The 15,012-nt window shown below is 31.1% G+C and overlaps 1 protein-coding gene across 1 annotated transcript; it reads left to right on the top strand.

Annotated features, from left to right (window-relative positions):
• The first annotated feature begins 425 nt into the window (after positions 1 to 425).
• On the top strand, positions 426 to 7,552 carry LOC111707855 (semaphorin-5A). Its single transcript, XM_023481036.1, has 11 exons — positions 426 to 466; positions 594 to 629; positions 883 to 918; positions 1,027 to 1,062; positions 1,174 to 1,209; positions 1,529 to 1,564; positions 2,370 to 2,414; positions 2,590 to 2,944; positions 3,692 to 3,756; positions 3,823 to 4,233; positions 7,276 to 7,552. The coding sequence occupies exons 8-11, from the start codon at positions 2,776 to 2,778 to the stop codon at positions 7,510 to 7,512; spliced, it is 882 nt and encodes a 293-aa protein (XP_023336804.1). The 5' UTR covers positions 426 to 466; positions 594 to 629; positions 883 to 918; positions 1,027 to 1,062; positions 1,174 to 1,209; positions 1,529 to 1,564; positions 2,370 to 2,414; positions 2,590 to 2,775; the 3' UTR covers positions 7,513 to 7,552.
• The last annotated feature ends 7,460 nt before the right edge of the window (positions 7,553 to 15,012 follow it).

Raw genomic sequence — 15,012 nt, 5'->3', positions numbered from 1 at the left:
TCTGAATTAAAGTGTACAAAAATATTAGTAGTAGAATTTAAACCATATTAAGAAAAATGAGGTACAACTTTAAAAGACATAATGATTTTAAGTTAATATTGTGTTCCTAAACAAAAAAGTTCTTTTATAATTATTTATAAATTTTCCGAAGTAGTGCAGGTTGATCATATATAATTCTAGTTAGTTGGAAAATTTGTAATATGTTTATATATTTAAGTTTTATACATATTTAAATGGATATAATTATTTAAATCTAAGTATGTTTATATATGCATAGCACAATAGTAACACAATAGTTTTTCATCAATTGAAAAAAACATTTACTCAATAGAATATAATTAGTAATAGTAATTACATCTTTTTATTTTTATTTTTATTTAAACTTCTGTATATCAAATTTCTAGTTAGTAAGTATTATATTCAAATGAGACTTGTTATACACATATATTTTCAAATTTTTCTAATTGTAAGTTTAATCTTAATAATTTTCTTTATTTAAGAAAATATAAGCATCATTTCAGTGATCCTCTATGCAAATATGACAAAACCTGATTTACATCAGTACCTTAATTAAATATTTATTGTTATAATAGGCTTGGCCTGTGAAATCTCAACAGGACAAAGAAAAGGTACTGGAAGCTGAATTTTTAATACTGCTGATTGTTTATTAGTTTATTTTAAAAGCTTTAAAGCTTTTAAAATGATTTTTGGATATAGAACATTCATTGCAATATGGTCTATAAAAGCTAAAAGTAAAACATTTGTAATTTGTATAGATGACTACTGTTTTTTCTACAGATTTTGTAATTTTTAAGAGCTTATTTATTAATAAAGTTAACTTGCTGGATTTATTTAATAATTATAAGTAATTTTTGAAATTAGGATTGGCCTGTGAAAGTTCAAAGTAATGCCAAAGAGGTATAGTGATTTTTAAGCTCTTATGTGAAGGGATTTCTGAATTTTTTACTAATAAGATTAATTTTTTAAAACTAGTTGGATTTAATTATAAATAATTATTTTACCTAGGATTGGCCTGTGAAAGTTCAAAGTAATGCCAAAGAGGTATAGCGATTTTTAAGCTCTAATGTTAAGGGATTTCTGAATTTTTAACTTATGAAATAAATTTATTTTAAAAGATTGTTGTATTTAATTATAAATAATTATTGTACCTAGGATTGGCCTGTGAAAGCTATTAGTAACAACAAAGAGGTAACACATTTGTAGATTATATAGAAAACTACTTTGCCATTATTTGTACAAATTTTTTAATTTTAAAAAGGTATGTTTAACTTATGGTATTATTTTATTCAAAAGCTTGTTAGATTTATTTATAAATAATCATTGTGATTAGAATTGGCCTAAAAAAACTCAGAGTAATAACAAAGAGGAAATACATTTACTGAATTTTTAGATAAATTGTATTTGTATATGTATGAATTTCTGAATTTTTAAAAGGAATGCATAACTTATAGAATAAGAATATTTAGAAAGCTTGTTGGGTTTAATTATAAATAATTATTGTAATTAGGATTGGCCTGTGAGCGCTCAAAGTAAAACCAAAGAGGTAATATATTTCTGCATTGTGTAGAGAAGGGACACTTCAGGGATTTCTCCTTCTATAACCAGCTCTTTTCAAACACTTCATCAAAACTAACTCAATCAGAGTTTAAACTTAGCAGTTCATTATTACTCTCTTCCCGTGAATCCATTATCATGTATCTGTCCCAACTCGGTTTAGCTGGCCTGATCCACCTAACTGTTATCTAGAGTTTAATAGTTTCTTGGGCATGTCAAAGAAGAACGTGTGCACTCTCAGTACAGCACTATTATTAAGTCACAAGTGTCAATTTAGTTTATGTGTCTGACAAAATTATTAATAATAGTGATAATTTTAAAATAAAGTGATTATCTTACAGTAAAATAATTGTAATTTTATGAATTCTTTATTTTCTGTTAATACAATTTTTTTTAAAATCTTGGAAAACATGTCAACTAATGTGAGAACATTTTGTGTTCCTTGTAATATTTGACACTTGTGACATTATGCATAAATGGTCTATTTCTCTGTTGCCACCTATTGCACTTGATAATCTATTTGGTATAGACAACTATTCCATATTTGTATGAATGTATAACTTATTTTTTTAACTTATTTTAAAAGCTTATTGGAATAATTATATAAAATTATTGTAATGAAGATTGGCCTGTGAAAGCTCAAAGTTTTACCAAAGAGGTATATTTGTGAATTGTTTGTATAACCACTTCTTATTTGTATAATTTTCTGAAGCTATATATAACTTGTAGGATTTTGTGAACTGTACAGAATGTGTCTTGTATAACTTATGAAAATAATTAAATATTGTCATTAGTTTGGGTCTGAGAAAGCTCAGAAGAACACCAAAGATGCACCAGAAGTAATACATTTCTAGATTGCAGAAAACTGTTACTTATTATAGTTTTTTTAAAAACATTAAAATTCACAAAATGCCTTAAACATATAATTTGTTGAGGTATAAGCTATTTTTTTACATTGTAAGCACTTGTTCAAAGACTGATTTTATGAGGTCTGTTAACAAACTTGTATTTCAGGATTCTATCGACTGCAGAAATGATACATCATCTTGCCATGCAGACATTGCGTACTGTCAACCTAAAACAAAATTATGTGTTTGCTATAATGGGGCATCTACATATCCATCATGTGGCAAAAGAGTTGGAACAGCTTGTGACGAATGTACTGATCTAGAATATTGTGATTTGAAGGAGGGAACCTGTATGTGTAAATGGGGAGGGTTTGCTCCAGATTGTGCAACAAAAGATTGCGGTCCTTATGCAATGTTTCTTAAAGGAGAGTGTAAGTGTATGTATGGGGAAAAAAATGATGGTAAAGGCTGCGCCACTTGTGCTAAAAACTGTGGAAACGGAGCCACATGTGAAGCAGAAGGTATGACTTGGAGAAAAATTCTATTATTAATCTTCAGTGAAGGAGGCTGGAAGGCCAGCCTCAACACTTCTGTCACCCAGTCACATTTTCATCCTTTTCTCTTCTAAGCAGAGCCACCTAAATGTCCTCATCCTTGTCCTTGATATCATTTCCTAATCTATGTATAAATTTGGCTTGTCTGTTTGTCTGTTTGTTTGTATCCAATAAACGTCAAAACGGCAGAACCTATCAGCCCAAATTTTTTGTGGGACATCTAGGGACCCCAGGGAAGGTTTATGAATGATCAAAATTTCAAATATTTGTCTCCATCAAAATTCGATCTTCATAAAATTTTTGAAAATTTTGAAAATCCATGAATTTTTTTGTGAAAATCCACGAATTATTTTTGTTTTGTTTTACGATGTACACAAAGAGAACATGTTCACAATTAATTTAAAAGATGGGCGCGAAGCACCCTTTAAGGATAGTTAATTAAATTATAATTACCAAAGGTTATAAACCTTTTTTTGAAGATCAGATTAATTTTGTATTTTGCAAGTTATCTATTAGATGGTGAGAATAAATTCAAGATTCGCCCAAAAAATGATGGTGTACTGAGAAGAGCACATATAATCAAACTAAAATCAGACATAGCTTATTATATGACTTGATTTGGCCAGATTTTTTAAATAGATTTAAATAATCAAGAATTCTGTTTTTTAAACTCCCTTTCTTTTTAGAAACTAAACCATATTCCATTTGTTTCAGGGCCATTTCATCAAGAATGCATTTGCAAATATGGGGGAAAGTTTCCAAAGTGCAAGAGGAAGAGAGTATGATCATTATTGCATAAAACAATGAAAAAGAAAGTGTGTACATATCAACAATATTTTATTAAGGTATGGACCAAATGGAGTACGTGGTCTAAGTGTACTACTACTTGTGGTAAAGGCACAAGAACTAGAAGTAGAAAGTGTCTTAATAAAAATGGAAAATGCAAGGGGAAATATGATGAAAAAGCTGATTGTGAGCAAGCTGTCTGCAATGTGTCATGTAAATGGTGTCAATGGAGTGAATGGACAAGACCTGCAAATAATACAACATGTGGTAAGGCAACAAGGTCTAGAAAGCCAAATTGTCCTGCAGTGGCTGGTGGGGGATACCCATGCCTTGGACAAACAACTCAGGAGAAGGAAGGTTCAGATTTACCTGCTACAGCAGCCTTTGGGATTGATTATCATCGTTTACAAGACTGGCGAAAAAATAGATTTGGTGTTACTTGTCCAGGAGGCTGTTTTGAAGTTACAAAGGTAAGCATCATGCTTCCTAACATTTATGTGATCATCACATAATGTCTTGTAATTATTTGTTTGGCTTCTGAAAGCTTCATAGGTAAACAACCTTTATTTTTATCATATACATTTTTTATTATCTAAAGTATAGTTGGACAGGCCTTTCAACTTCTCCCGGTATTGACAAAATTCATAATATAATATTAGCTTTGATTATTTTTCATTGTTTATTTCTAAACTTTGGCAAACAAACTGAGCTTAAGACAAATTTCATCATTTGACCCTCCAAATTTGATTTAGTTTCTTGTTTTGAATGGTTTCTTGCATGACTCCTGACTCCCCCTCCCCCATCCCTGATTCTTTTCCCCTCTCCCTTTCCCCCTCCTCTATTCAACCAAAAGAGAGATTAACTTGCAATTCCCGGTCATGCTTACTCTTTCTAAATTTATATCTTGTTCTATTATCATTTATTCATTTAAACATTTCTGGTTCTCTGGTAGCTGTACCTATTGAGATACTAACATACTAACAGAGGTTTTACTTCACTTTTGACATAGCTAACAAGATTGCACTTAGTGGTAGTGGCCTTGATGGTTCACAGAATTGTAGACGTGTGGATTGTGTCATGTTTGAGACTTTGATCAATTGATTGCTATTGTTTGGTTGACATAGTTAACAAGATAGCACCCAGGGGCAGTGGTGTTGATAGTTCAAGGCCGAATGTAGCCATGTGGATTGTGTCCTGTTTGAGACATTGATCAATTGATTGCTATTGTCCGGTTGACATAGCTAATAAGATCATGCCCAGTGGTACTGGTGTTGATAGTTCACAAGATTGTAGCTGTGTGGATTGTGTCCTGGTTGAGAAATTGATCAATTGATTGCTAGTGTCCGTATTGACACCGATAGCTAATGAGATCCTGCCCAGTGGCAGTGGTGTTGATAGTTCATGGGATTGTAGCTGTGTGATGACTTTGATAGTCAAGAGAATCCGAGTTGTACCTGGATAGATGATGTAATCAAGAAATTGCCATGGAGTAGGCTTTTACTACATCCATACTATTATTTTACCTCAAAAGAGCTTTGTAAATTAATTAATTAATCTTCTTGTTTATCCTCCAGCTGAAGTGTCTTAAGCACATATTTTGCTTGGCTGTTTAGAACCACCGACAGAGATCTTGTGTATTATGCACTGTTCTTTCTTGTGATCCTGTTCATTGCTTCTTTAAACATTGAAGTAAGCTAATTGTAGCTGACTGCTTTAATGTTTTTTACTTCCCTTGTGTGCATAATTCCAAGATTTTTTCCTTTTTCACTACTTTACCTTTTCTTAGATTGTTTATTTCACGTATCAGTGTTTTTGCTTGATCAATTGCATATCCTGTCATTGTACTGAGTGAGTTATAGAGGTCTAGGGAGAAAAATGTTTATCAAAGTCCTTAAAAAAAAAAAAAAAAATTAATATATTGTGGAAGACGATTCCTGGCCGCGTTAAACAAGTTCCACAAGATTCAACAGAATGAGATAGAACGAATACGGGGCAGAGTACTGATAAAACATCTACACGTGTGATATTGATATTGACTCTAGTTCTGAACCCTCTAGTAATAAGTTATAAGAAATATATATACTGGAAGTTATTTATGCGTTTTTATTAGTCTGACTCACATCCTCTATAATATCATATTTTTAAAAAATATTAATCTTAAATTTTAAATTTTAACAATATTCTTTAAATAGTTATATTATAGCAGATGTAAATATTATGACATTTCTAAATTTCTTGTTCTTCATTTTCTTCTTGTTTAAACATCTTTCAATCACATTTAGCTAATTTTGAAAAAGAAGAAATGTTTTGGAACATCCTGCAGTTTGCAAAGCTGCAAGCTTTAGGACCAGGTTAAGGTGCCTCTTTTCCAGCCTCATCTCCAATGTTGTCTCCATTTGCTAATGAAATAAATTGAGTGTGTAAAGCATATCATTGGAGAGTTCCCTTTCCATTTTTCCTATTAAATTTTTTTTTTTTTTTTTTTTATGTGTTGAGGTCTCTTAATATAATTCTTGTGACATCAAATTGTGGCGCAGGTAGGAAACAGATAAGGAAGTTTGGAGGAGGAAGGGTATGAGGGATATCAGTAGAAGATCCCTGCTTTCCTTTGTATTAAAGTCTTTCCGACTCAAGTGGAATTAAGGAAACCCATAACTGCACTGCTTATGCAAAATAGGGAGTTGAAAGCCTTAAAGCCACATCACATGGAATCTTCTACAGTAATCCAGTCCTCACAGCTGACTGAGTAAAAAAACGGTATCATTGTGCATGGCTTGTATACCTATCAGGGGTTAAAAATATGTGTTTCTTTTTCAGCTGAGATGTTGATAAGATGATAAGGTGAAGATGTAGGTCTTGTATACTGTTTCACTCCTATGTTTTGCTACTCCCCTGTAGGATAAGTCAGGAGCAACTCTATGCATCTCTCTTTTATAAACATAAACTGGTTCTTCAATTCAAATCAAATCAAATAAAACATTATAACACATTAAACAATTTATGAAAATAAGAATATGGTTAAATTTACTACAGCAAGGGAGCTCAGATTTCTTGATTTGCAGTTTACTCATTGATTTTTAGAACAACTTCACTTCGACATTTTGTGAAAACTTTCGCAAAACACTATTGCTGGTTTGTGCAACAGAGGCTTAAAACTAGAATATACAATTTTTATTTAAAATATTATCTCCATCATAACTGCATACAAAAAAATTGAACATTATGAAAAGAGTTTTCTGCTTAATTTTGCCTTATACAAGTTCTCATCTAAAATTCAAAGTTTTTCAAATTGCACTGCAGGTTAGAACATGTTTTTAGTGAAATCTTGAATTTGTTGATAAAAAAATCAAGTATCTTAACCATTTGCCCTTGCTTTGAAAGGAGCTAAGTGCCTAGAAGAGGTAAACTGCAGGACTGTCCCTGCCTTGTTAGTTGGTTCCATTTTAGAATATGTCCTGGAGTTTGGAATTGTTTGCACTTTTTACAATATATTATTCTTACACTTTATCAAGGCTGTTCATGATTGTGAGGCAAGAATGCCTACAGAAGCAGAATTAAAGCTAGTTCGAGATCATTGTGATGGAAAAGAAACTTGTGAGTTTATTCCTGGAGATGATTTTTTTGGAACTGATCCTAACTCTGTTAACTGTTCACGGAAAACCTGGATGGGATGGAAGTGCAATGGGAACAACAATTCAATGATTATTAGTTTTGACACTGAACCTATACATGATCCCTACCCTATTTAACTATTAATAAACTTAAAATATAATAAAACTTAGATTTAGACTCAGGCTTATTTGATTAAAACTGAATATTTGAATTAAAAAATGTTTCACAATTAAATTATATATTTTTTTAATATTTGTTGAAGTATTATACAAATGTTGCGACTTATTTCTGATGGCGTTCCAGTACATTACAGTGCAAATTATTGCATTGTTATTGTTTACATTATGCTTTGTATATAAACCTGTTATGTTCAATTTATATTCAGTTGAAGTCTTTGCTACTTTTCTTGCTTGGATTGACTTATTTTGCACATTTTTTAAATAGATATTACAGTAAATATTTTTAATTTTGCAAATTTGCTAACTGTTTTTGCAGATTATTTAAGAACGCCCATGGGAGGTAGGGATGGCTGCTATAGGGGTTTTGGAATTGCTTCCAGGGTTTTTGAGTGCTCCCAGGATTTTAGAGTTGCTCCCAGGGTTTTGGAGTAATATGTGAAAACCCTGGTATTAAAAGTCTTTTAAAAGGGGTAATTGCAAAAAAGAGCTTTGCTATCCCTCTTTTTTACTGTTTTTGTTCAGATATTTGCAAGGATGCTTTCAGACCCAACATTACATTCCTTCCCTGTAAAATTAATGTTAAATAATTACTATCCCCTTCATTGGGGCATATTTCAATGAAACATTTTGAGTTTTTTTTAATGTTTACAATATTCTATTTTTTCAATTTATTATTTCTAACGTTTATAAATTTTATAAATTTGATACAGTTGATACAGAAAAATTCAGATTTGATTCATCTTCTTCCTTTTTTCTTTTCCTTTTGTTGACTGTCCCTGATTCTAATAATTTTGAAAAAAATTGAAAATTCATCAAAACCAGTATTTTACGGACACTCTGCTGAATGTAATTATTTTTAGTGTTTTCTATTTTGCAGTATTGCTGACTCTTCTTGTTGCTGTAACCGGGAACGTCTGACCAAGAGGAAACAAACCTATTGAGTTTCCAATCNAGATAGATATTTGAATAGAATTGGAAATATATTTAGGGTTGCTATTAAAAATTTTAGGTCAGTTGGGAATAAATTTTAGATTGGTTTAAGCAACAATTTTAGGTCGGTTAAGGAATATTTTTTAGGTCGGTTGAGCAATATTTTTAGGTCAGATGAGCAATATTTTTAGGTCGGTTGTTCAATATTTTTAGGTCGGATGAGCAATATTTTTAGGTCGGATGAGCAATATTTTAAGGTCGCTTGAGCAATATTTTTAGGTCAATTGAACAATTTTTTAGGTGTTGAGCAATATTATTTTTCGATAAAATTAGTATTTATTCAGGGTTAGGTTAGGTTAAGACACTTTCTGTGATGAGCGCTGCGGCTAGGTCAGGCTAGTGGGCCAATCGCTGCGGCCACGGGTTAGGTTAAGTTATGACACTTTCTTTTTTTAGGGTTAGGTTAGGTTAAGACACTTTCTGGGCTGAGCGCTGCGGCTAGGACAGGCTAGGGGGCCGAGCGCTGCAGCCATGGGTTAGGTTAAGTTATGACACTTTCTTTTATTTAGGGTTAGGTTAGGTTAAGACACTTTCCTTGTCGTCAATAAATAAAATATTAAATAAATCTAATATTGAAATGACATTATTTAGAAGTAAAAAAATGTATTTTTCATTGTCCATACCCTTTTTTTCTATTAAAAAAAACTCTAATTGTAATGACATTGACTATTATTTTAGAATTTGAATCATTTAGAATATGTTGACTTAAAATCTAAAATATCTGAAGTATCTGCACATTTAAATTATTTTCGTGCAAATTTAAAAGATATTCAATTTTAAAATCAACCTTTTTTAAAAAAACAAACAATGTAACAACTCGCTATTCAGGGCCTGAATAGTTCAGGGGTAATTACCTCCAAGATTCTAATTCTAGAGGGAGGGGGTAATTACCCCCAAGATTCTAGGGGGGGAGTGCATTGAGTACTAATTAGATGTTGCATCGCAATATTACTATGTTGAGAACTATATTGGTGCTATGAGTGCTATGGCTGTAGATTAATGAATAAATAATAATCTTATGGAACTTAGAAAAATGTATTTTTTTTCAAGTTTTATGCAAACCTAAAAATATGTATATTTTCGTAAATTTCATACCAAGAAATGTTTTAAAGCTTTTAGGTTTTTATTTAACGTATTTTTACGTATTTTTTAGGGGTTTTCTTTACTTAAAAAGTTGTATAGTTCTGTAAGAAATTTAATGCAAACATTTTGGAATATGCAATGTTTCAAGATTGCTATCATTTTTGAGTAAATTGATGTTTTCATTAGAATCGATGTCAGTAAGTTCTCGATTTTTTGATAAATAGAAGTTTTACTTTGACAGTCTTGTAACAGGTAAAATGGTAATTGTATAAATTGAATCCATAATTGTTGAAAGTACAGACAAAATGTATATATTAATGTTGATTTAGATGGATACAGGTGAAGGAATGTTGATGGTGTGAATTTCTGTGGACAGAAAATTGGATTAATAATTGGATAATTAATATCAATGAATATGGATTTAAGAAAATTGTGGAATTAGTTGTGTAGAAATGAAGGAAGGGGTTACTTCAGGTATTTGTTCCTGGGGGAGCTCAGCACCCTTTGGGGTCTGAAAACCCCCTGAATTCAATAAATTTTACTGGTCCAGGGGGGGGGGGCTTAGCCCCACTCCCCCCCCCCTGAATACACCTCTGAACAATGCCCATGCAAAATTATAGTCCACTTATTAACATTTTGGTTTTAGAATATGTATTTTTACGTATATATAAAACCTAAAAATTCCAAAAATTAAGAAATGTTAGGATTTTTTCAAACCTAACAAAAATTCCTGATTCATTGGATTTTTTAGATTTTTTACATACACATTTTTACGTTTGTTAAATATGTATTTATACGGATATAATAACATTTTGGTTTTAGAATATGTATTTTTACGTATATATAAAACCTAAAAATTCCAAAAATTAAGAAATGTTAGGATTTTTTCAAACCTAAATCTACGTATAGGAAAAACCTAAAAATTCCTGATTCATTGGATTTTTTAGATTTTTTACATACACATTTTTACGTTTGTTAAATATGTATTTATACGGATATAAAATACGTATACGGAAAAGGTTACAAAAATATGTATGTCATACTATGTAAAATACGTATTTTTTCGTATTCCTAAACCTAAAAATATGTATATATACGTATGTCATACATATTTTTAAGTTTTTGGGGTGAGTAGGGTAGGTTAGGTAAAGACACTTTCTGGGCAGAGCGCTGCGGCTAGGACAGGCTAGGGGGCCGAGCGCTGCGGCCACGGGTTAGGTTAAGTTATGACACTTTCTTTTATTTAGTGCCGGCTTGCAACTGTTTTAAAAATTTATGAAAGTGTAATATAGCAGATGATTTTGTAGTTCAATTTTTGTAGCTCAATTTTCTTCTTACCAGTTTCGCCAATGCATATTTTTCCTGTGGGGCCCTACTAAAGAAACCAAACAGCTCGATATAAAATGGAGTACCGTCTGCAAAGCATGTATATTCATATGGTAGGGCGAACCGCGTCAGTTGTCTCTCCCTTCTATTCCTTACTCCCTGAATTTGACTGGTCTATTCCTTTTGGCTGGATGTGGCTCTGACTATTCTAAAAAGTTTATCTTCTAAACAAAGGATAACTATTCTTACTTCAATGAACAACTCAAGTCTAAAAATGCATTATTTAGAAGAAGCCTTCATGAAACATTTAAGAACAGTATTATCAAGAGTTTATGTTATATTGTAAAAAGAAAGTGGCTGGAACATGGAACATATTTGTTTTCTTTAACGATAAAGTAAAAATTTGGTACAAATGTTTCTTTCCAGTTTTATATGCATTAAATAATGTTAAATTCAAAATTCTTTTGCAAATCTAGGTTTTGAGATAGAGGAGAGGTTTACGTGGCAAATAAGAATATAGAACACAAAAATACTAAATGGTAAAGCACCCATCGGGTTTAATTTTAGTTTTCAAACTAGAAGAGAAAGAAAAGACCATCTTTAAATGATAGAAATTTACTTGAAAATATATTCTTTCGCATACGAAATTTGATTTCACATGTAAAGGAAAGTATAGAAAAAAAATTTGTTCTCCCTCCCATGTTCAAAGGAATTGAGTTTTTGCCACAACCTAAATTTTTCTAATTCTTTTCTAATTCTAAACCAGTGGGTATAAACCTTTGATATTTCAAACTTAGATAATTTGATCTAACATAATTATTAGTTTGAAATATCTAAGGTCTACAACATTGGGTTGCCAAAATATAGGGATAAGAATATTTGAGTTTGTGGCAAAAACTCTGTTCCTTTGGACTTGGATTCTGTATAATACTTATTTATCTAATGTGCAATAAAAAGTTTTTGCTGTTATATACATCTATATAATAAAGCTATTCACTCATATATATATGTTAGCTATTGCTGGCCAAACGGATGGACCTATGGCTGAATTTGTTTAGGTAAAATAGGCTAAAAAATTCGATTTTTTCCCCAATTTCGATTTTTTCAAAAATCTATTTTTTTCTTCTTCAAAATTCAATAAAAAATGTCAAGTGTTTATAAACTCTATTGTTACATATATGAAGAATGAACTTATTTATTTTCTAGCATTGTTAGATCCTTTATTAACCCTTTTCTTAATGAGGAAGGGTGTCTACACTCTCGCCCCCCCCCCATCCTTGTTTTTGGACATAACATAAAAGGTATATGTTTGAGACTAATTTTATAATCAAGAATTCAAAACTATCTTCCAGTCATTGGATTCCAACATGTTCTTTGAGACGCCAAAGATAAATGTAATATTCCTGTTCTTCTGAACATCCATGATTTGAATTGTGATTCCTTAAGAAAACTGACTTCAGTATGTAAACGACAGAGACAAATAAGGAATTTTATTGAATCTCAAAATTTGTAATGTAGGAAAAATGGCAATATTCTTTCATTGTTGTTTATTTGTACATTAATAACATTTGTGCAAATCAGACAAAGGAGTTGAGTTTTTCCACAAAATCAGATTTTGTAATCCTTTGGCCGAATTTAAAGAATTTAAGCGGCGGGTTAGATTTAAGCCGCGGCTTAAATATGGTTGGTTTCACATAAAATTTAAACCGCGACTTAAATTCTTTAAATTCCATCTCTGATACTTTTGCAACCCGATCTTGTAGACCTTTGACATTTCAAACTAAGAATTCTGGCAGATTGAATATTCAAAATTTTAAATATAAAAGGTTTACAGCATCCGGTTGCAAAGATAAAATGATTAGAAAATTGGAGTTTGTGGCAAAAACTCAACTCCTTTGGAGTTTTATCTCCTTAAACTTACTACTACAGTCTGATTAAGGGAAAAATCTAGAACATCTTTTAAAAATGATAAACATGCCTAACGCTATTTGTGACTTTGAAAATATTTATGATTATTATAAGCTTAAATAAAGTACAATATTTTGTTCATTGTATTTAAAAATACAATTTGCAGTAAAGTTTCAGAAACACAATTCATGATAACAATGTTTCCAAAATACATAAATTGTTAAAGATTAAGAGAGGAAAATATTCAATTCTCAAACTTGGCATTGATAATAAAAGTACAAAATTTTTTTATGGATATTTATTTTATTAGAATTTTTATTGAATATAATTACTAAATTAAGAATACTTTAAAAGTTATGAAACTAATGGGAATTTCAGCGTCCTTCAAAGATTGGGAAATTTTTAACGTTTTTAGGAATTAAGCTAAGTAATTATTTATAACTTCACTTTACTTGTTAGCTTTATGAATTTTTATTTTTCTGTTTAAACGTATGGTTTTCTGAATTTTAGAACTGATTTTGACCTTGGCTTTGAACAAACTGTTAACCCTACAGTTGTTTGATTTATTAATAAAACCTCCTTTTCCGACTTATCCTAAATAGAAGTCAGAATTATTTTCTCTTTCTTTTCCATTTACTGATACCGCCGATTGAAGGATTCATAACTCTAATTAGTTAATGAGAGTTGGTTCAGAATAGACAACAAACACAAGACTGAACCCTGATTGGATTAGGCGCTAATGGACTCGGCATACAGTGGCGTGTTGACAAAATCGTTAATTTTTAGAATTATAATTATAATAGAATTTCAGGGGACTCAATTAATGAATACTTATTTTTATAAAACATGTTGCTGAGCAGAACAGTTTAGGCTTGTCTGTTTATATCCATAAACGTCAAAACCGCTGAACCGATCGGGCCAAATATTTTGTGGGACCTCACGGAAAGGTTTATTGCATGATGACCGAATTTTCAAAAAATTGCCTCAGTCAAAATTCGATATACAAAATTTTTGAAAATCCACGAATTTTTTTTTTAAATCCGCGAATTTTTTTTGTTTGTTTCACGATGATTATGATTTCAAAGAAAACATTTTTACAAATGAATTAGAAGATGGGCACGAAGCGCCCTAAAAGCCTAGTAATTAATGTTTTATTAATTATCAAATGTTTCTAATGCAGAACATGTTGGCCACGTGATGTGAAACTTTTGAAGAAAATAAGAAGTTTAAACATTTGCACAGTTTTGCAAAAATATATTCATGTTTTATGTCTACTAAGTTTTCAATTATATTATATTTTTGCACCTCAAAAATTTGAGCGAAAACTTCTTTGACAACTTTTAGGGTCTTTTAACGTAGCTTTTCGTGTTAGTTCAGAGAGAGGGCTGTAGAGGTCAATTTAAGGACTCTATATATGTCGTATGTCTGATTAAAAAGGGTGCCTCTGTATCAGATCAAGGATTGCGGAATTATCCAATTATCTTTCTAACAAGAAATTAAGTTTATACATATTTTATCTGCAGTAACTCTTGTTAAACCCCTAACCCTTAGTTTGAATACTGTAGCCCCTGTATTCCCTTGTTGTAAAACTAATCTTATTATTTTCACATTTTGGAAAGACTTTATGGGCTCGACTTTGTTGGAAAGCTTGAAATACTTATTGCCTCGGTTCGGACAATGCCACTCTATAATTTGAAATAAAGTTTATAGTCCCTTTAAAGGTACAGGGTTACCCACAAAGGATGATACTTTAAATAAGACCTAAAAGTCTAAAAATATGACGATTTTAAGCTTGATTTTTGGTTTCTGCATTCAGTTGAGTATTTTGATGATTTACTAAATGATTAAGCACAAAAATAAGAATTTGTTTGCCTTCTAGGAACCCTAAATGTAAGAAAACGGAATACAAAAATTTAATTCCGTACAATCATTTTTACAGTCTCATCCTTTGTGGGTAACCCTGTATTTCCTATTCATGTACGTACATATTGCATGGACTGTGTAGTGTATTAATTTAATTAGTATGCCTAGCTGTTGAGATAGTAATAAACCAAGAATATAGGAATTACCATTCTTATTATTACATTCATTTGATTTACTCAGAATTATATCAGATATGGTTGTTATATTATTCATTTTGTTGTTGCTTCA

The sequence above is a fragment of the Eurytemora carolleeae genome, unplaced genomic scaffold (assembly GCF_000591075.1).
Source record: "Eurytemora carolleeae unplaced genomic scaffold, Eaff_2.0 scaffold532, whole genome shotgun sequence".
NCBI classification, from domain to species: domain Eukaryota; kingdom Metazoa; phylum Arthropoda; class Copepoda; order Calanoida; family Temoridae; genus Eurytemora; species Eurytemora carolleeae.
Note: the sequence above shows the minus strand (reverse complement) of the source record. Positions and strands in the feature narration are given on the sequence as shown.